Source organism: Camelina sativa, chromosome 20 (assembly GCF_030686135.1).
Source record: "Camelina sativa cultivar CO46 ecotype springtype chromosome 20, ASM3068613v1".
In the NCBI taxonomy this organism is placed as follows: domain Eukaryota; kingdom Viridiplantae; phylum Streptophyta; class Magnoliopsida; order Brassicales; family Brassicaceae; genus Camelina; species Camelina sativa.
The window spans coordinates 6,559,848-6,574,904 of record NC_141899.1 but is presented as its reverse complement, the minus strand read 5'-3'; the positions used below and the strand labels follow the sequence as shown (position 1 = coordinate 6,574,904).

The following is a 15,057-nucleotide window of genomic DNA, read 5'->3' as shown; positions in this document are numbered from 1 at the left end:
GTTGGAATGTCGGATAAACATAAATCTTCTATCTAAATTTTCAAAAATAGGTTTCTAATTTAACATGACTTCAAAAAGAACACTTATGTAGGTTTTTAGTTTAATCCAATCATAGGGTCAAACTGAATTTTAATAATTGCTTATAAACTTGGTTTTACTTTTTTTTTTTTTTTAAAAATTGTTGACCAGATACATTTTTTGTTTAAATTCAAAGTTAGTTAATGAAAATTCCATATCTAGTCAAGATCTTAAGTTTAATGGAAAGTTTAAACTTTACAGCAAAAAGAAAAACAAGAAGTGTTTTTATAATTGACAAAAAGCTGTATTATGATAGGGGGCTCCATGGGCTTTTTTCTGGTAGTAAACATTTTATCTAGACTCGAACGGCCTGAAACTTGGCCTAATATTAACGCAGAGGCCTGAGACTTTGGGCCCAAAATGGATCCTATATCACAGTTGTCGAACCGCATTTTCTCCTCTGGTCTGCGTACCCGGTCTGAACTAAACCGGAAAGGAGGTCAATTCCGTAATTTTAATAATTTTCTTAAACCCTGTGTCTAGGTGATTTTTCCTCTCTCGAGCCAGAACCCTAATTTATCAACCGCGTCTTCCGTCTTCTTCTTCTTCTTCCTCCGTGACAAGAGTCCCACTCGGAGAAATCAAGAGGCAAAAACAAAACAATGGATGTCGACGGAGAAGATGTTTCTAGAAGACTTCACGTTAAGTTCGTGACGAAGCTTGACTCACCGTTCAAAGTTCCGGTCAACTCCGTCGCCATCCCTTCCAATGTCACTCGTCTCGGCCTTTCTTCCATTGTCAATTCTATCATCCAATCGGGTAGACTCTCTTCTCTCCATATCTCCACTGTACCTCGTTAATTTTTTGTAGAAGTTTTAGTTTTCAATTGCTAGTGTTACTAGACAGTGGTATAGGTCTATTTAGGAACTTGTTTATTCTTATAAATTAGAGAGCATACATGAAAACATCTTTAAATGTTTACCTGGATTATGTAATAGTCCTATCTGAAATTCTTGTAATGATTATGTATTGAGGTGTATGATGAGATTATCTTTGGATGAACAGATAATCCTGAGTGGAAAACTGAGCCATTTGATTTCCTGATTGATGGGGAGCTTATTCGGATGTCACTCGAAGAGTTTCTTCTTGCTAAAGGAATATCAGCGGTAATGTTTTGAATCCTAATCCTTCACTATTTCACATCAACTTTGTTGTACATTTCATTTCCTGAGGCGTAGCAAGTTGGCCTTTAATTTGAATGGGGGCGTCTATAGCGCTATGGAATTAATCTGTAACTCCTTATCTTGGAAACATATACTTAATTAAGTTCGTTGGTTCTTGCAGGAACGAACTCTTGAAATCGAATACATAAGGGCTGTGGCACCAAGGAAGGAGGAAGAACCCTCGTTGCATGATGACTGGGTCAGTGCGGTTAATGGTTCTTCTCCCAGGTATAGTTTTCTTCTTCTACTGCTTTATGATGTAGAATTGCCCTGTAAGTTGCCGTATTTTGTGATTTCTTTTTCTATTACAGCAGTAATTGATTTTCAAATGTCTTATTCTATCTTTTTTTTTTTGCATAACCACCTGTTGGTTGATGCCATATAAGAAATCATAGAACTGATACTCGACTGACATATCATTGTTGATAGATTTATTCTTACTTTTTTTTTCCTACTGTGGTAAATTGTTTAAGATTAATATAGTGATGTGTTCTTGTTACTAAACTTTGTCTTGATCTCGCTTTTGTCATTTGCAGGTTCATTTTGACTGGCTGCTATGACGGTTTAGGAAGGTAATCATTTGACTGATTTATTCTATTTTTTATGCATCCATTTATCTTCTGTCTTTTTTTATTGCTTTCAACATTTGCAAGAAGCTGAGATTATTTAGTTTTTCTTCTTGATAAGGGTATGGAGTTCTGCTGGATCGTGTTCACACATATTAGAAGGCCACTCTGGGGCTATATCCTCTGTTGCTGTAGTTAATTCCAAAGGTATGAGCATTGCATGAGAACTCTGTACTAACAAATGATATTAACAAAACGATTTTTTTCTTTTTGCCCATCAATCACTTCCTTACCTTTTCTAACTTTTGTCTTTTGGTGTTGATTCTTGCATCCAGATGCAGAAACTGTTACTGTAGCCACTGCCTCTAAAGATCGGACATTGAGATTGTTTAAGGTAAAGATAGATAATATAGCATACTTAAAACCAAAAGGTTATCTTCATCCGACTTTAATTATCTCTGCCTGTATGAAGTTTGATGCAGATGAATCTGTCGACTCTTCTACAAGAGTTACGGCTTACAAAATATTACGTGGGCACAAGGCGTCAGTGCAAAGTGTTTCAGCTCAGAAATCCGGGGACATGGTTTGCTGTTATTCCTTGCACTTTACTTGTGTTTTGCATGCGAGTCTTATTTGCTATATTTCTTCGAGCTGACCATATTTTTGTTGTATAATGTAATTTAGGTTTGCTCAAGTTCATGGGATTGCACTATCAATCTATGGAACACAAATCAGTCTACCTCAGAAGGGGAGTCAGTACCAGTGAAGAAAAGAAAAGGGAATAATCAGGCTGACGAATCTCAATCAGAGGTACCCGCAATAAAGTCTGGATGATATGCAAAATCTTTTGAAACGTTTCTGCTCTTCAGATCAAGAGAAAGAGACAGAGATGTACTCCAATAGTTGTGTGTTTTCTCAGTTCTAGTGTCTGATATCAATTATGATATTGAATTTCTTACAGGGAGAGGCGGTGACTACACTTGTTGGACACACACAGTGTGTCTCATCAGTTGTTTGGCCAGAGCATGATGTAATTTATTCCGCTTCATGGGACCATTCCGTAAGGAGATGGGACGTTGAGACAGGGAAAGATTCTTTGAACTTGGTATGCCTTCTCACTTTCCTTTTCATCATATATTTTAATACAGCAGACACGTCGTTGTTGTAAAATTAGTGCTTTTAAGTTGTTTCCACCAAAGCTTAGAGCCGGTTTGTTTCTGTCAAATTGTAGTTCTGTGGAAAAGCTCTCAACACGGTTGATGTTGGCGGGGAAGGTTCTGCACTTATAGCTGCTGGGGGCTCAGATCCAATCCTTAGAGTATGGGATCCTCGTAAGCCAGGTGAGTGATCCATACGAATACACGCCAAGTCAAATTACCAGACCGGGTTTGTATGACACGTTTGATAAATTCTGTAGGAACATCCGCTCCCGTTTTTCAATTCTCTTCACACTCATCATGGATTTCCGCCTGTAAATGGCACAGAAGCTCTTGGTATCACTTGCTCTCCGCTTCCTATGATGGCAAAATCATGCTCTGGGATCTCAGAACCGCTGTAATAACAAAGCACACACACTCCTTTCCGTTATATAACCCACAGTTGTCCCTCTTTGACACAAATTTTCTTCCTTTCGCAGTGGCCATTATCAATTATCGAGACACACAATGACAAGGTAAAGTAAACACAATCTTATCTTCGATTGTCTACTCTTATAGTTTTTCTTCGTTACTAATGGTGGCAAAAATACTTGGATTGAAAGGTTTTATCTGCGGACTGGTGGAAAGGAGAGAACGTAATCAGTGGAGGAGCAGACTCTAACTTGCGGATTTCTTCCGGAATCGCAATTTCTTAAAAGGTATGGAATCCTAAATCTAGGAAAATGTGGAACAAAGAAACACTAGTCAATTTCATAAGAGATCAGAAATCCAAAATCTCTCGACTAATTATTTGTCTTACATGAAATGTGATATTCAGAAACATATTGATCAACGAGTCCCTATCTTGGAATGAGACTGTTGTAAGTTCTACTGGAGGAAGCTTATTGTCCTTAATGTTTTGTATACTCTTCAATTTTGAAATGTTGAATCTTAAATTATACTTGTGCTGGGAAGCAATTTTATCGGTTATTAAAAAAGTTGTATTAGTTTGTGTTGTTGTCTGACATGCTATTTTTGTTATGCTTCCTTTGGCGGAAAAGTAATCTCCAAGATGATCACCTCCTTTACATTAAAAATACTGAATACAACGGTTGGACGTATAAGTGTGACTGCAACGAAGACCATTATTTAGGATCGACTAATGTATGAACCAAATCCTTGCAATTAGATATAACGAGTATTTTTATCTGTAATGGAAACCTAAATGCTCCTAAATAAAATCTTTTTTAGACCCAAACCAAAACCACTCCACAAAGTTTGTTCGTTATTTTCCCCATGAGATTCCAATGTTGCATTTCCAACATATTCCTCTTTCGAGTTTTCCAAGACAGACTTCATCATAGAGTCATATTTTCCAACGTGGCCAACATTGCTAATTCGAGTTTTTAAATGGAAACTTATAGTATACTACTGAGTACTGACTGATATAATCTTATAAACTTTTTTTTTTTTTTTTTTTCATTTTTTAACATCAATCGTATAAATTTATATCTTCGAAGGTTAATGGAGGAATGAAATAACGTAGAATACATATATTAGATGTATGATATATATTTTACTTGCAATCATATTTCATATATCTTCCAAAGGATATTGTTTTTAACATTACAAATGAAAATGCATATCTTTGGCAAAAAAAAAAAAAATGAATATCAAAAACTGGTCCTGGATCCTGGGAGATTACTAGGCCTAGCCCACTACTTCCTTATTAGCAGAAAAAAAAAGAAACTGTATAAATAAACATCGTGTTTTGTTCCAACAAAAAAAAAGAAAATGAATATTTTGTTGAAACTATTATCATTAATGAGTTAACTTATCGTTTAAAAAAATCAAAACCACACTGACTACGAAAATAATTTTTTTTACCCGAAACTACCCCTGGCTCACTCCACGATTGTTAACTACTTTGTGAGAGTCGAGGGTAAAAAAGTAATTCAAAAATAGGTAAAAAACCTTAAAAACTCATTTTAATGTGTAAAAAAAAAAAAATAAACGAGGAAAATTCCACGGGAAGATTTCTCAATTACTTACTTTCCCCGCCAATTGCATCTCTTACTAATTTCCTCTAAATTCTTCCCTAATTCCCAAATCTAGGTCTCAATTTCTCTCCATGACTCTTCACACTTGCTTCAAACCCCCTCAAATTCCTCTTTGATTCTTCGAATTTTTCCGGAATCTGAATACCTAGAAACCCTAATTTTTTGAATTCGTGACTACAGTTTCGATCCCGAAGATGAGCAATCAAAGCAGTTCCGGCTGGGGTTCGACTTCGACTTCGAGTTTGACTCAGTTCGGGATTGGTTTGGCTAATACAGTTCAGTCGGAGTCTGCTCCTTACTTGCCGCTACCGTCGTTACCTTTATTCTGCGGTGCCGCTGAGCCTGGGGAGTTCAAGCTTTTCGATGAGGTTTCCCAAGGTAGTGGTTACAGGTCGTTGGATCGCAGGGAGATTCTAGCGCAATCTAGTAGAATCGCAAATATGCTTCACGAGACTGACGTTTCTTATCTGTAAGCGATCTATCGTTTTCATATTTGGCAACTATAATTTCGCTTCTGGGAATTAGAAACTAGTTTGTGCTTCTTCGTTTTTTCAATTGGATTGGTGAAATTTGGTTTGAGAATCTTATACATGAATCTAACTCGTTATTAGTACTTTTAAGTTGATTATCTCGTGTTTCATATGTGAAGCTTACGGATCAGCTAATTTACTATATAATCTGTTGTTTTATTGGCTGATTTTGTACAATTTAGTAATATTAAGAAGATTAGATAATGTTTACGTCTTCAGGTTTTGGTATTTTTGCTTGTGAAATGATCAGTAACATATTGTTCTGTGCTGGTTAAAGCGGTTATTTTCAAAGCTAACCTTTAAGTGATGCTGGACGGGGAAAGTCATATCGAGACTAACTTATTTTTTCTGAATTTATCTTACAGGGATCTTCGAAACGAGGCTATGGGTCTTAATTGTAATTCTGTGGAGCATTCTCAGTTATACGATCAAGTTATACGATGCAATCCTGGAGCATTTGAGTATGTTATCCCCGGTAAATGAAACCTTCTCATTTTTTCCTTTTTTGGCTGAACTGTCCTATGGAGTAATTACAGATTTCGGGGGAAATATTGAAGAATCCTTTAAGTTTTTTCAAATATTTGGTACGCATTTAAGAAGTTATCTTCCTTCTTTGTTCACCCAGTCAGGTGGTATTGAACCTCTATTCCACGTTCCATTGTGCTAAGCTTTTCTAGTTGTTTGGTTGTTATTGCGATTGTGTATGATAGAGATTCAATATGTTTGTGTTTATTATTTATCACAATTTTTAAATTAATCAGGTCCGACCTGCGATTCAGTCTTTACCAGTGAAGAGCCTCAAAAGATAACTTCTGAGCCAAGTGTTCCTGTTCAGATTCAACGGCAGCCGGATAATCATTTAGCTAGGAATATACAACCTGAACCTGTGAAAAGGGTACTCCGATCAAATCATCTTGAAGATCATAGTTTGCAGCACGAACCTTTGACAAACCAGTCACCGAAAGATGTTACTGCGTATCATGACTCTCGGCCTGAAACGAGTACCATGAATGTAAGCCCATTATCATTATCGTCACCTACAAGTGGTTTTCTTATGTGTGGGCATAACCAAATTAAAATGCAGGAAATTTCTGCTTCCAAGAAGCCAAAGGGAAAGAAGAAACGTAAAGATGACTCGTTCTCAGTTCAACCAGATCCATCTGTGCTGCAAGGTCTTTTTGTTCTCGTTTCCTTGTTTTCATTGCATTTACCCCTACCCTCTAACTAATTGTAGTTTCTTAACTCTTGTTTAGAATCCATTGTAACAAGCTTTTGTGAGATGTTGGAAGACTTCTGTGGCAGAGCTGAAGTCTCTGGTGATGATAGGGATGAAGCAGAGTGGTCATCAGTGCCTGTTGATGAAGTCCGTGTTCTTGTAAATGAATTGATGACTATACGGTCGAAAATGCTTCTGCATATGATACCTGTTGATATTCTATCGAGGTTATTGCACACTCTGGATCATCAGATACACAGGGCAGAAGGCTTGTCCATTTATAGTGAACATGTGAGTAATTTTCTGTTTGGCTGTCTATATGCTCCTCTCATGCCTAACAGTTGTGGGGATTCTTTCATGTTGCAGTTGACTCATGGACTATTTTATCTTACAATCTAGCTTTCAATCAAACTCATTATTTCTCTGATCGAAATATAGTTTCTTAGACTTGCAAGGATGCATTAATGATTTATTTCTTCTGACTGTGTGCTGAATTATCACTTTTATTATTAGAGGTGACAAATACGTTTTTTTCTTTTTCCTTTTTACCTAACATTTTCTACGCAAAAACATTTCAGGCAGATTCAGATTCAGTGTTATTGGTTCTTGGTGCCCTTGAGTCAATCCATGCATCACTTGCAGTGATGGCCAACAGTGATATGCCAAAGCAGCTCTACAAGGAGGAGGTGAGTGCTTCTTAAGTGTTTGTTTACCCTGAAGTCTGTTAATTTTTATCTGCAGACTGCTACCGTTTTACCATATTTGTGACTCATCTTTATCTTTACACTTTTCTTAATCAGATAATTGAGAGAATTCTGGAGTTTTCTAGGCACCAAATGATGGCTGTTATGTCTGCTTATGATCCATCATACCGTACTACAAGTAAACCGGTAGAAAATGTTGCATTTGAAGGTTGTTTTTCCAATTTAATTTGGAAGTTTTATTTGCTATAAATATTCTGTTTCAATGCATGGCATGTCATTCCCTATTCTGAAACTTGATAATTATCCTAGTATGTAAGCACAATGATTGTGCCGCAGGCATGCTATGCTGTTTTTCAATGTTCTCATTTATACTCCACAAGTTATGTTCTTATTAATTCTAATATATCGATGTGCCACATGCTCTTCTAGGTGATGATGATGATGATCACGATCATGACATGGGCTCAGCCAGCAAAAGGCGGCGCATAGGAAAGATCGGCAAAGTGAAGAAGTCGGCAGTGAACAGGTTTACTGGTTAATACCCATTTGTTTGTGATATTAGTTCATTTTCCCATCTGCTATTTCTGTTTGTAGGATCTCTGGAGCAGTGAATACTGCACAACAGAAACTTTGCACTATTCTTGGCTTACTCAAGGACCTGTTGTTGGTAGAAAGGTTGTCTGACAGTTGCATTTTACAATTGTTGAAGACAAGTATTACGACATTTCTGGTGGAAAACATCCAACTTCTACAACTTAAATCAATTAGCTTAATCGGTGGTGTAAGACTTTCCATTTACTCCACATCTTTCCTGTGTTATCTGTTCTAAAGATCAGTGTCTTCCGGTAGTAATGTTCTTAAAATATTTTTAAATGTCTGCTTTAATGCAGATATACAATTCATATGCTCAACACCGAACGTATGTGATAGATGAAATATCTCAATTACTATGGAAGTTACCTTCCTCGAAACGAGCATTGAGAGCGTATCTTCTCCCTGATGAAGAACAGAGGCAGATTCAAATGGTCACTGCTTTGCTTATTCAGTTGGTTCACAACAGCACAAGCCTTCCTGAAACCTCGAGACAGGCTTCGAGTGGAAACTCCATACTGGATATCCCAGTTGATGTTGGCTACCTAACTAAATGTCATGAAGCGGCTACAGAAACATGTTGCCTCTTCTGGACTCGTGTCCTTGAACGATTTGCCAGTTTTAAGGGTCAGGATGCTTCAGAGATCAAATTGATTATTGAGAATCTTGTTATAGATTTACTGACAGCATTGAATATTCCTGAATATCCATCCGTGTCTCCTATCCTTGAGGTAATTGTACTGTGTTTCTGTGTTTTTTCTAGTTACAAGTCAATGTTTTCTTCCACTCTGACAGGTCAACTCTTGCAGGTTCTCTGTGTCATACTGCTGCATAATGCAGGGTTGAAATCAAAAGATATCTCTGCTCGATTAATGGCCATTGACTTGTTGGGTACAATTGCTGCAAGGTTAAAACGTGATGCTGTCCTCTGCAGTAAAGAAATTTTCTGGACGTCACTAGAATCTGATAGTGAAACTAGCGTCGACCAAGTTTGCGCAAAAGATTGCGCTGTTTGTTTAGGTAAAACGGCCGGGAGCTTATTGGTCTGTCAAATCTGTCAAAGGCGGTTTCATGCTGACTGTTTGGGTTTAAAGGAACTAGACATTCCAAGTCGAAATTGGCACTGTCCGTTTTGCGTGTGCAAGAGGCAACTTCTTGTACTACAGTCTTACTGCAAGACAGACACAAAGAGTACTGGTAAGTTGGAATCAGAAGAAAACATCGGAAACTTAAATATGATCACGAAGACTGAAGTTGTGCAACAGATGCTCTTGAATTACCTTCAGGATGCAGGATCTGTTGATGATGTGCATACTTTCATTTGCTGGTTTGTTCCTGACTTCTTTCACACGGATTTTTGAATATCGGTAGGTCTTTTATGGAAGGTGCTTTGTGCAGGTTTTATCTGTGCCTTTGGTATAAAGATGTCCCGAAATCTCAGAAGAAATTCAAATATTACATAGCCAGACTGAAAGCAAAGTCAATAATCCGTAACTCTGGAGCAACTAATTCGTTATTGACAAGAGATGCTATCAAGAAGATTACTTTAGCGCTTGGGCTAAATAATTCCTTTTCCAGAGGATTTGATAAGATTCTACACATGCTTCTGGTTAGTGGGTTTTGTGCGTCCCTTTTTTTTTGTTTTTTTTGGGTTTTCATCTTTGTTCTAACTGTATTATTTGTTTCAGGCTAGTTTAAGAGAGAGCGCTCCCAATATTAGGGCCAAAGCTTTGCGAGCAGTAAGTGAGCAAAATGTTAAAACACATAGTGATTCTGTTTGGGCGTAAAGTCAGAGTACAGTTATTCTAGTCCAGCGGTGATAATACATTGATTATTATTCTGTCATTGACGATGACAGGTTAGTATAATTGTTGAAGCTGATCCAGAGGTACTTTGTGATAAGCGTGTTCAGTTGGCTGTTGAAGGAAGGTTTTGTGATTCTGCAATATCTGTTAGAGAAGCAGCACTGGAACTTGTTGGCAGGCATATTGCATCACATCCTGATGTTGGTATAAAGGTAAATTTAAATTTCCCTGTAGCATTATTGTTATATCACATTCCCCACTATTGCTGTTTCTATGCTGACCAATGGAATTTTTTTGCAGTACTTTGAGAAGGTTGCTGAGAGGATTAAGGATACTGGAGTGAGTGTTCGAAAACGAGCCATCAAGATAATACGTGACATGTGTACTTCAAATCCCAACTTCTCTGAATTTACAAGTGCGTGCGTTGAGATATTATCTCGTATCAGTGATGATGAGTCTAGCGTTCAGGTAATTTTGTATTTAGTATGCATTGTCCTTACTCTTCGGTGTAATATCATGCTTAAATACAAGATCGATAATACATATTTGTTCATCTGCAGGATCTTGTGTGCAAAACTTTCTATGAATTTTGGTTTGAGGAACCTCCAGGGCATCATACTCAGTTTGCTAGTGATGCTAGCTCCATTCCAGTGGAACTGGAAAAGAAAACCAAACAAATGGTTGGGTTGTTAAGCAGGACCCCAAACCACCAGCTTCTTGTGACAATTATTAAGCGTGCCTTGGCTTTGGATTTTTTCCCTCAAGCAGCTAAAGCTGCTGGTATTAACCCAGTTGCTCTTGCATCAGTACGCAGGCGTTGCGAGTTGATGTGCAAGTGCTTACTGGAAAAAATATTACAGGTCAACACTAAAGCTTCATGTCTGTGCATTTATGTGTTGGTCGAGAACCAATAATAAACATCTTTTATTCCCTCAGGTCGAAGAAATGAGCCGCGAAGAAGGAGAGGTGCAAGTACTTCCTTATGTACTTGTTTTGCATGCTTTTTGTCTGGTGGATCCTGGTCTGTGTACACCGGCCTCAGACCCTACTAAGTTTGTCATCACCCTACAGCCATATATGAAGAGTCAGGTTATATGGCCAATCTTGTCAAAATTCTCTTAAATTTTGTAAAGGAATGATACTGTTAAGAGCTTATCTATGTTTGTTTTGTTTGAAAAAATAGTGGTAATAATCCAGAGAAGAAATAAACTGTGAATCGTGTGCACAGTAGCATCTCCAACGAAAAGTGTTGCTAACTTGCCTTTCGTCTTGTATTTGTTGCAGGGTGATAGTCGAATTGGAGCACAATTACTAGAGAGTATTCTTTTCATTATCGATTCTGTCCTACCCTTGATCCGCAAGCTGCCTTTAAGTGTCACAGAAGATCTAGAACAAGATCTAAAGCATATGATTGTTCGACATTCGTTTCTAACTGTTGTTCATGCATGTGTTAGGTACCCTCTATTTTTCAACTACTATCACTTCTGGCTCTATACATCATTTTCGCTTTCCCATAAGTTCATTTCTTTTCAGGTGTCTCTGTTCTGTGAGTAAATTGGCGGGAAAAGGTGTTAGCATAGTTGAGCATCTTCTTCAGTTCTTTTTTAAGCGGCTGGAGGCCCAAGGTTCCGATAACACACAGGTGGGTTTTATTTTGAAAAGATCATGTGTCAGGATTCTTTCATGTTTAACCAGAGTTAAGGTCTTTGAGGCTTGTTTCATGCACTTCGTTTTACAAGCAGAGTATGTCTGGGTCCGTATGGCTTGCATTTGTGAGTGTAAATTTGGTTGCTATCGTGGCTTTGTTCCTATTCTCGTTAGTGTTGTCTGAGTGGAAATAACTCATATTCTATATAACATGAACCCGCCAACAGGTTAAATTGAAGCTTAATGGTGATTTCATATAAAAACAAAAAAAAGAAGCTTAATGGTGAATATATGTTGTTTATTTCAGATTGCTGGGCGGTCCCTCTTTTGTCTTGGCTTACTTATCCGCCATGGAAACACTCTTATTAGCACCTCGGGTGGCAAGATTTTCAATCTCTCTGGCTGTCTTAATTTATTTAAACGACACCTCCAAACAGAAGATCTTGCTTTGAAAGTCAGGTCGTTGCAGGTATGGTGCATCAAGTTCTAGTCTGTTACTCATTATTGATATTGCGTTATGCTAGAATAACGGTGACCCCCAAACGTTTTGTAGGCTTTAGGATTCATCCTAATTGCACGACCTGAGTACATGTTGGAAGAAGACATTGGAAAAATAATCGAGAGTACATTATCAGATCAGGCAAACGGGCGTCTGAAGGTAATATCACCCATTCTATATGCTTTTCCGATTTATATGGTTTACATGTTTTGTTATACGCTTACATATGGTTACATACTTTTTTAATGCTCATTATTCAGATGCAAGCATTACAAAATATGTATGAATACCTTATTGATGCGGAAAAACAATTGGGATCCGAGAAAGCCAGTGATAACACAGTTAACCCGATTGAGCAAGGTGGCGATGCAGTACCTGTGGCCGCTGGTGCAGGGGACACCAACATTTGCGGAGGCATTGTGCAGTTGTATTGGGATAAGATATTAGGTAGATGCTTGGACTTTGATGATCAAATTCGCCAGACTGCTCTCAAGGTTTACCTTTTTTCCATTAATAATTTTTGCTTCTTTCTCTTTGCTGTTGTATGAACCATTGAGAGGAATTCTGTTTCGCAGATAGTGGAAGTTGTACTACGTCAAGGTCTAGTTCATCCTATTACGTGTGTTCCTTATTTGATTGCCCTCGAGACAGATCCTCAAGAGGCCAATCAAAAGCTGGCCCATCATTTACTAATGAATATGCATGAGAAGTAATCCTCTGATTGTATTTCACAAATTTTTACATTAATTGCTCATCAAGTATCAGCGCACTAACACACCTCGACATTGTCATCAGGTATCCGGCTTTTTTTGAGAGCCGTCTCGGTGACGGACTCCAACTGTCTTTCATCTTCATGCAATCCATCAGCCAGGTCACTTCAGAACCAAATCAAAGTCTTCAGCAAAAGAGTTCGACAAACATGTCGGGAAAAAATGATCATACTAATGGTACTCTCACACAAGCTAGACTTGGCGTCTCTAGGATCTACAAGCTTATCCGTGGAAACCGGATTTCTCGAAACAAATTTATGACTTCGATTGTTCGCAAGTTTGATAATCCAACCTGGAGTGAATCAGTAATATCATTTCTGAAGTGAGTAATTGCTGCTACAAATAAACACCTTTACAGTCCCTTTGTGGTAAAATAAAAACTAACTTTACTGTTTCTCTTTACAGGTATTGCACTGAAACCCTTGCTTTGCTTCCATTCACATCACCTGATGAGCCGCTCTATCTTGTATATTCCATAAACCGAGTAATGCAAATTCGGGCTGGTGCAGTCGAGTCAAATTTGAAGGCTTTGTTACATAAAGATTCCACAAAGACTCAGCACGGAAATGGAACATACCAACAACATTCGCTTCCCGGACATATGCACATGATGGATCTAAACACTAGAATCCAAGATGAACCGATGCATTGGAATTCCTATGGCCATCCAACTCCAATTGACCTCAATGGAGCAGCATACCAAAATCCAAGGGATCAGTTCACTTCATATCAAGTCCCTAATGGGAACGCAGATGTGCACAATACGACCTCATCTGATCCTCCTGAATTATCTACCGATGATCTGCAGAAAATTCAGGTAGTCTTCATACCTTTTTCTCATGCGATACTTGGGGTGTTAAAATTGGGTTTCTTTTATTGTATAAAATTTTCACTTTTTCGGTCTTGGAAGATAACTAATGTAAAACGAATCTTGCATAGATGAGGTTGGTACATTTTGTTTTACTCAATTTTCTTAAAACAATGCTTCACTTCAGATCAGTTCAGTCGTTCAGCTTTACATATGGTTTATCAAAGTTGAGAATTCTTGATATCATCATTGTTTTTATATATTTCAGGTTGATTGCTTAGCAGCTATAGCTATACAACTTCTTTTGAAGCTCAAGAGATACTTAAAAGTCACGTACAGCTTAATTGATGACCGGTGCCAAGTACGGTTTGCTCTTTCGCTTGTTATTCTTTTTCTTTAACTTTGTTCACGGAACGTGATTTTTGTTGGAAAAAAACAATATCTCAGGCATATTCTCCAACGGAACCATTGAAGCCAGGAGATTCTCTGTCCAAACAAAACATTGCCTTTGATCTCAGCGAAACTCGCACCGACTTACCTTCAACATATCCAGACTTAGTTCAGAGATATCAGGTCAAAACCCCAAAGCCTTTTTTTTTTTTTCTTAACTTGTAAAATCTAAATCCCTGGGGCACATAAATCATTATTGTATTCATTTTTCTTTCGTGCAGGAGTTTAAGAACGCAATGAGAGAAGATACAGTTGACTTCACCATCTATTCAGCAAGCTTCAAGAGAAAACGTCCAACGCCAAGAAAAACTTCAAGATCTGCTAAAAAAGCAGTGGCCTACAATGAAGATGATGAAGATGACGACGAAGATGACAGAGGATGGCATGGAGGAGGTGGAAGAGGAGCTTCTCGGAGACTGAGTTACAGCACCAGAAGTAGCAACAGAAGATAAAGTGAGATCCCCACAACACTTGCTTCTGTTATTAGATTACTGTACATAAAGCAGCACTACAAAGATATCAAGAACGCTGTTGTTAGGCTCTTAACCAATGTACAGTAAGCTTTCTTACTAAATTAGGAAGATACGAACGGAATTAGAACGTTAAAATCTTTTTTTGGAAAGGGAAAAAAAAAAATCAAAGTAGAAGTCCGGAATTGGGGATGGAGGGGGGTATTGGTCAATTTGATCTATAGATAGATGATATTGACCTATTTTGTTATTATATTTGTTTATCAGTTTGCTTTTCTTTTTTTTCCTTCGCTTGATCGAATTGTTTAGGAAATGAATATCATTGTATACGCAGTTTCTTTGCCCTATGTTTTTTGTTTATATAGTTTGAGCATTAGATCTATTTTTATAAATTTGAAATGTTTAAATTTTGAAGTGTAATAATCATAATATTGGCATAACAAGATAAAGTATCCATGATCTTTAATATAGTAATATATAATGTTCAAACTGCATTCTTATATAATTTATATATATAAATTACTTCCAATTTCAAATGTCTTATTTCATTCAAAATATCAGAAC

The 15,057-nt window shown here is 37.5% G+C and overlaps 2 protein-coding genes across 3 annotated transcripts; both read left to right on the top strand.

The window, feature by feature from the left end:
- The first annotated feature begins 479 nt into the window (after positions 1-479).
- LOC104735575 (ribosome biogenesis protein WDR12 homolog) lies at positions 480-3,950 on the top strand. The gene is made up of 14 exons (XM_010494097.3): positions 480-837; positions 1,084-1,184; positions 1,363-1,469; positions 1,778-1,813; positions 1,929-2,014; positions 2,143-2,201; positions 2,280-2,390; positions 2,492-2,617; positions 2,769-2,912; positions 3,039-3,147; positions 3,225-3,361; positions 3,444-3,479; positions 3,567-3,662; positions 3,782-3,950. The coding sequence occupies exons 1-13, from the start codon at positions 681-683 to the stop codon at positions 3,657-3,659; spliced, it is 1,302 nt and encodes a 433-aa protein (XP_010492399.1). The 5' UTR covers positions 480-680; the 3' UTR covers positions 3,660-3,662; positions 3,782-3,950.
- A 1,004-nt stretch (positions 3,951-4,954) lies between these two features.
- Positions 4,955-14,838, top strand: LOC104769798 (sister chromatid cohesion protein SCC2). 2 transcript variants are annotated; one of them, XM_087504982.1, is made up of 29 exons: positions 4,955-5,058; positions 5,184-5,472; positions 5,899-6,008; positions 6,295-6,545; positions 6,618-6,705; positions 6,787-7,040; positions 7,328-7,435; positions 7,550-7,661; positions 7,883-7,979; positions 8,048-8,234; positions 8,344-8,775; positions 8,854-9,371; positions 9,443-9,653; positions 9,733-9,783; positions 9,903-10,061; positions 10,150-10,317; positions 10,410-10,709; positions 10,786-10,938; positions 11,134-11,303; positions 11,383-11,491; positions 11,804-11,965; positions 12,050-12,154; positions 12,256-12,489; positions 12,571-12,704; positions 12,791-13,087; positions 13,171-13,582; positions 13,842-13,934; positions 14,021-14,146; positions 14,245-14,838. In XM_087504982.1, the coding sequence occupies exons 2-29, from the start codon at positions 5,198-5,200 to the stop codon at positions 14,473-14,475; spliced, it is 5,547 nt and encodes a 1,848-aa protein (XP_087361108.1). In that variant the 5' UTR covers positions 4,955-5,058; positions 5,184-5,197; the 3' UTR covers positions 14,476-14,838. The 2 variants fall into 2 exon arrangements, with proteins under 2 accessions (XP_087361108.1, XP_087361109.1); XM_087504983.1 differs by lacking the exons at positions 4,955-5,058; positions 5,184-5,472; positions 5,899-6,008; ... (4 more) ...; positions 7,550-7,661; positions 7,883-7,979 and having other exon boundaries at positions 8,854-9,241; positions 9,331-9,371.
- Positions 14,839-15,057: the final 219 nt, after the last annotated feature.

Coding starts and splice junctions, on each gene's coding strand:
- LOC104735575 (XM_010494097.3), top strand. CDS start 681: ATGGATGTCGACGGAGAAGATGTTTCTAGAAGACTTCACGTTAAGTTC. Junction 1,814..1,928: donor TGCTATGACGGTTTAGGAAG/GTAATCATTTGA, acceptor CTTCTTGATAAG/GGTATGGAGTTCTGCTGGAT. Junction 3,148..3,224: donor ATGGGATCCTCGTAAGCCAG/GTGAGTGATCCA, acceptor TAAATTCTGTAG/GAACATCCGCTCCCGTTTTT.
- LOC104769798 (XM_087504982.1), top strand. CDS start 5,198: ATGAGCAATCAAAGCAGTTCCGGCTGGGGTTCGACTTCGACTTCGAGT. Junction 8,235..8,343: donor CAATTAGCTTAATCGGTGGT/GTAAGACTTTCC, acceptor GCTTTAATGCAG/ATATACAATTCATATGCTCA. Junction 13,935..14,020: donor TAATTGATGACCGGTGCCAA/GTACGGTTTGCT, acceptor ACAATATCTCAG/GCATATTCTCCAACGGAACC.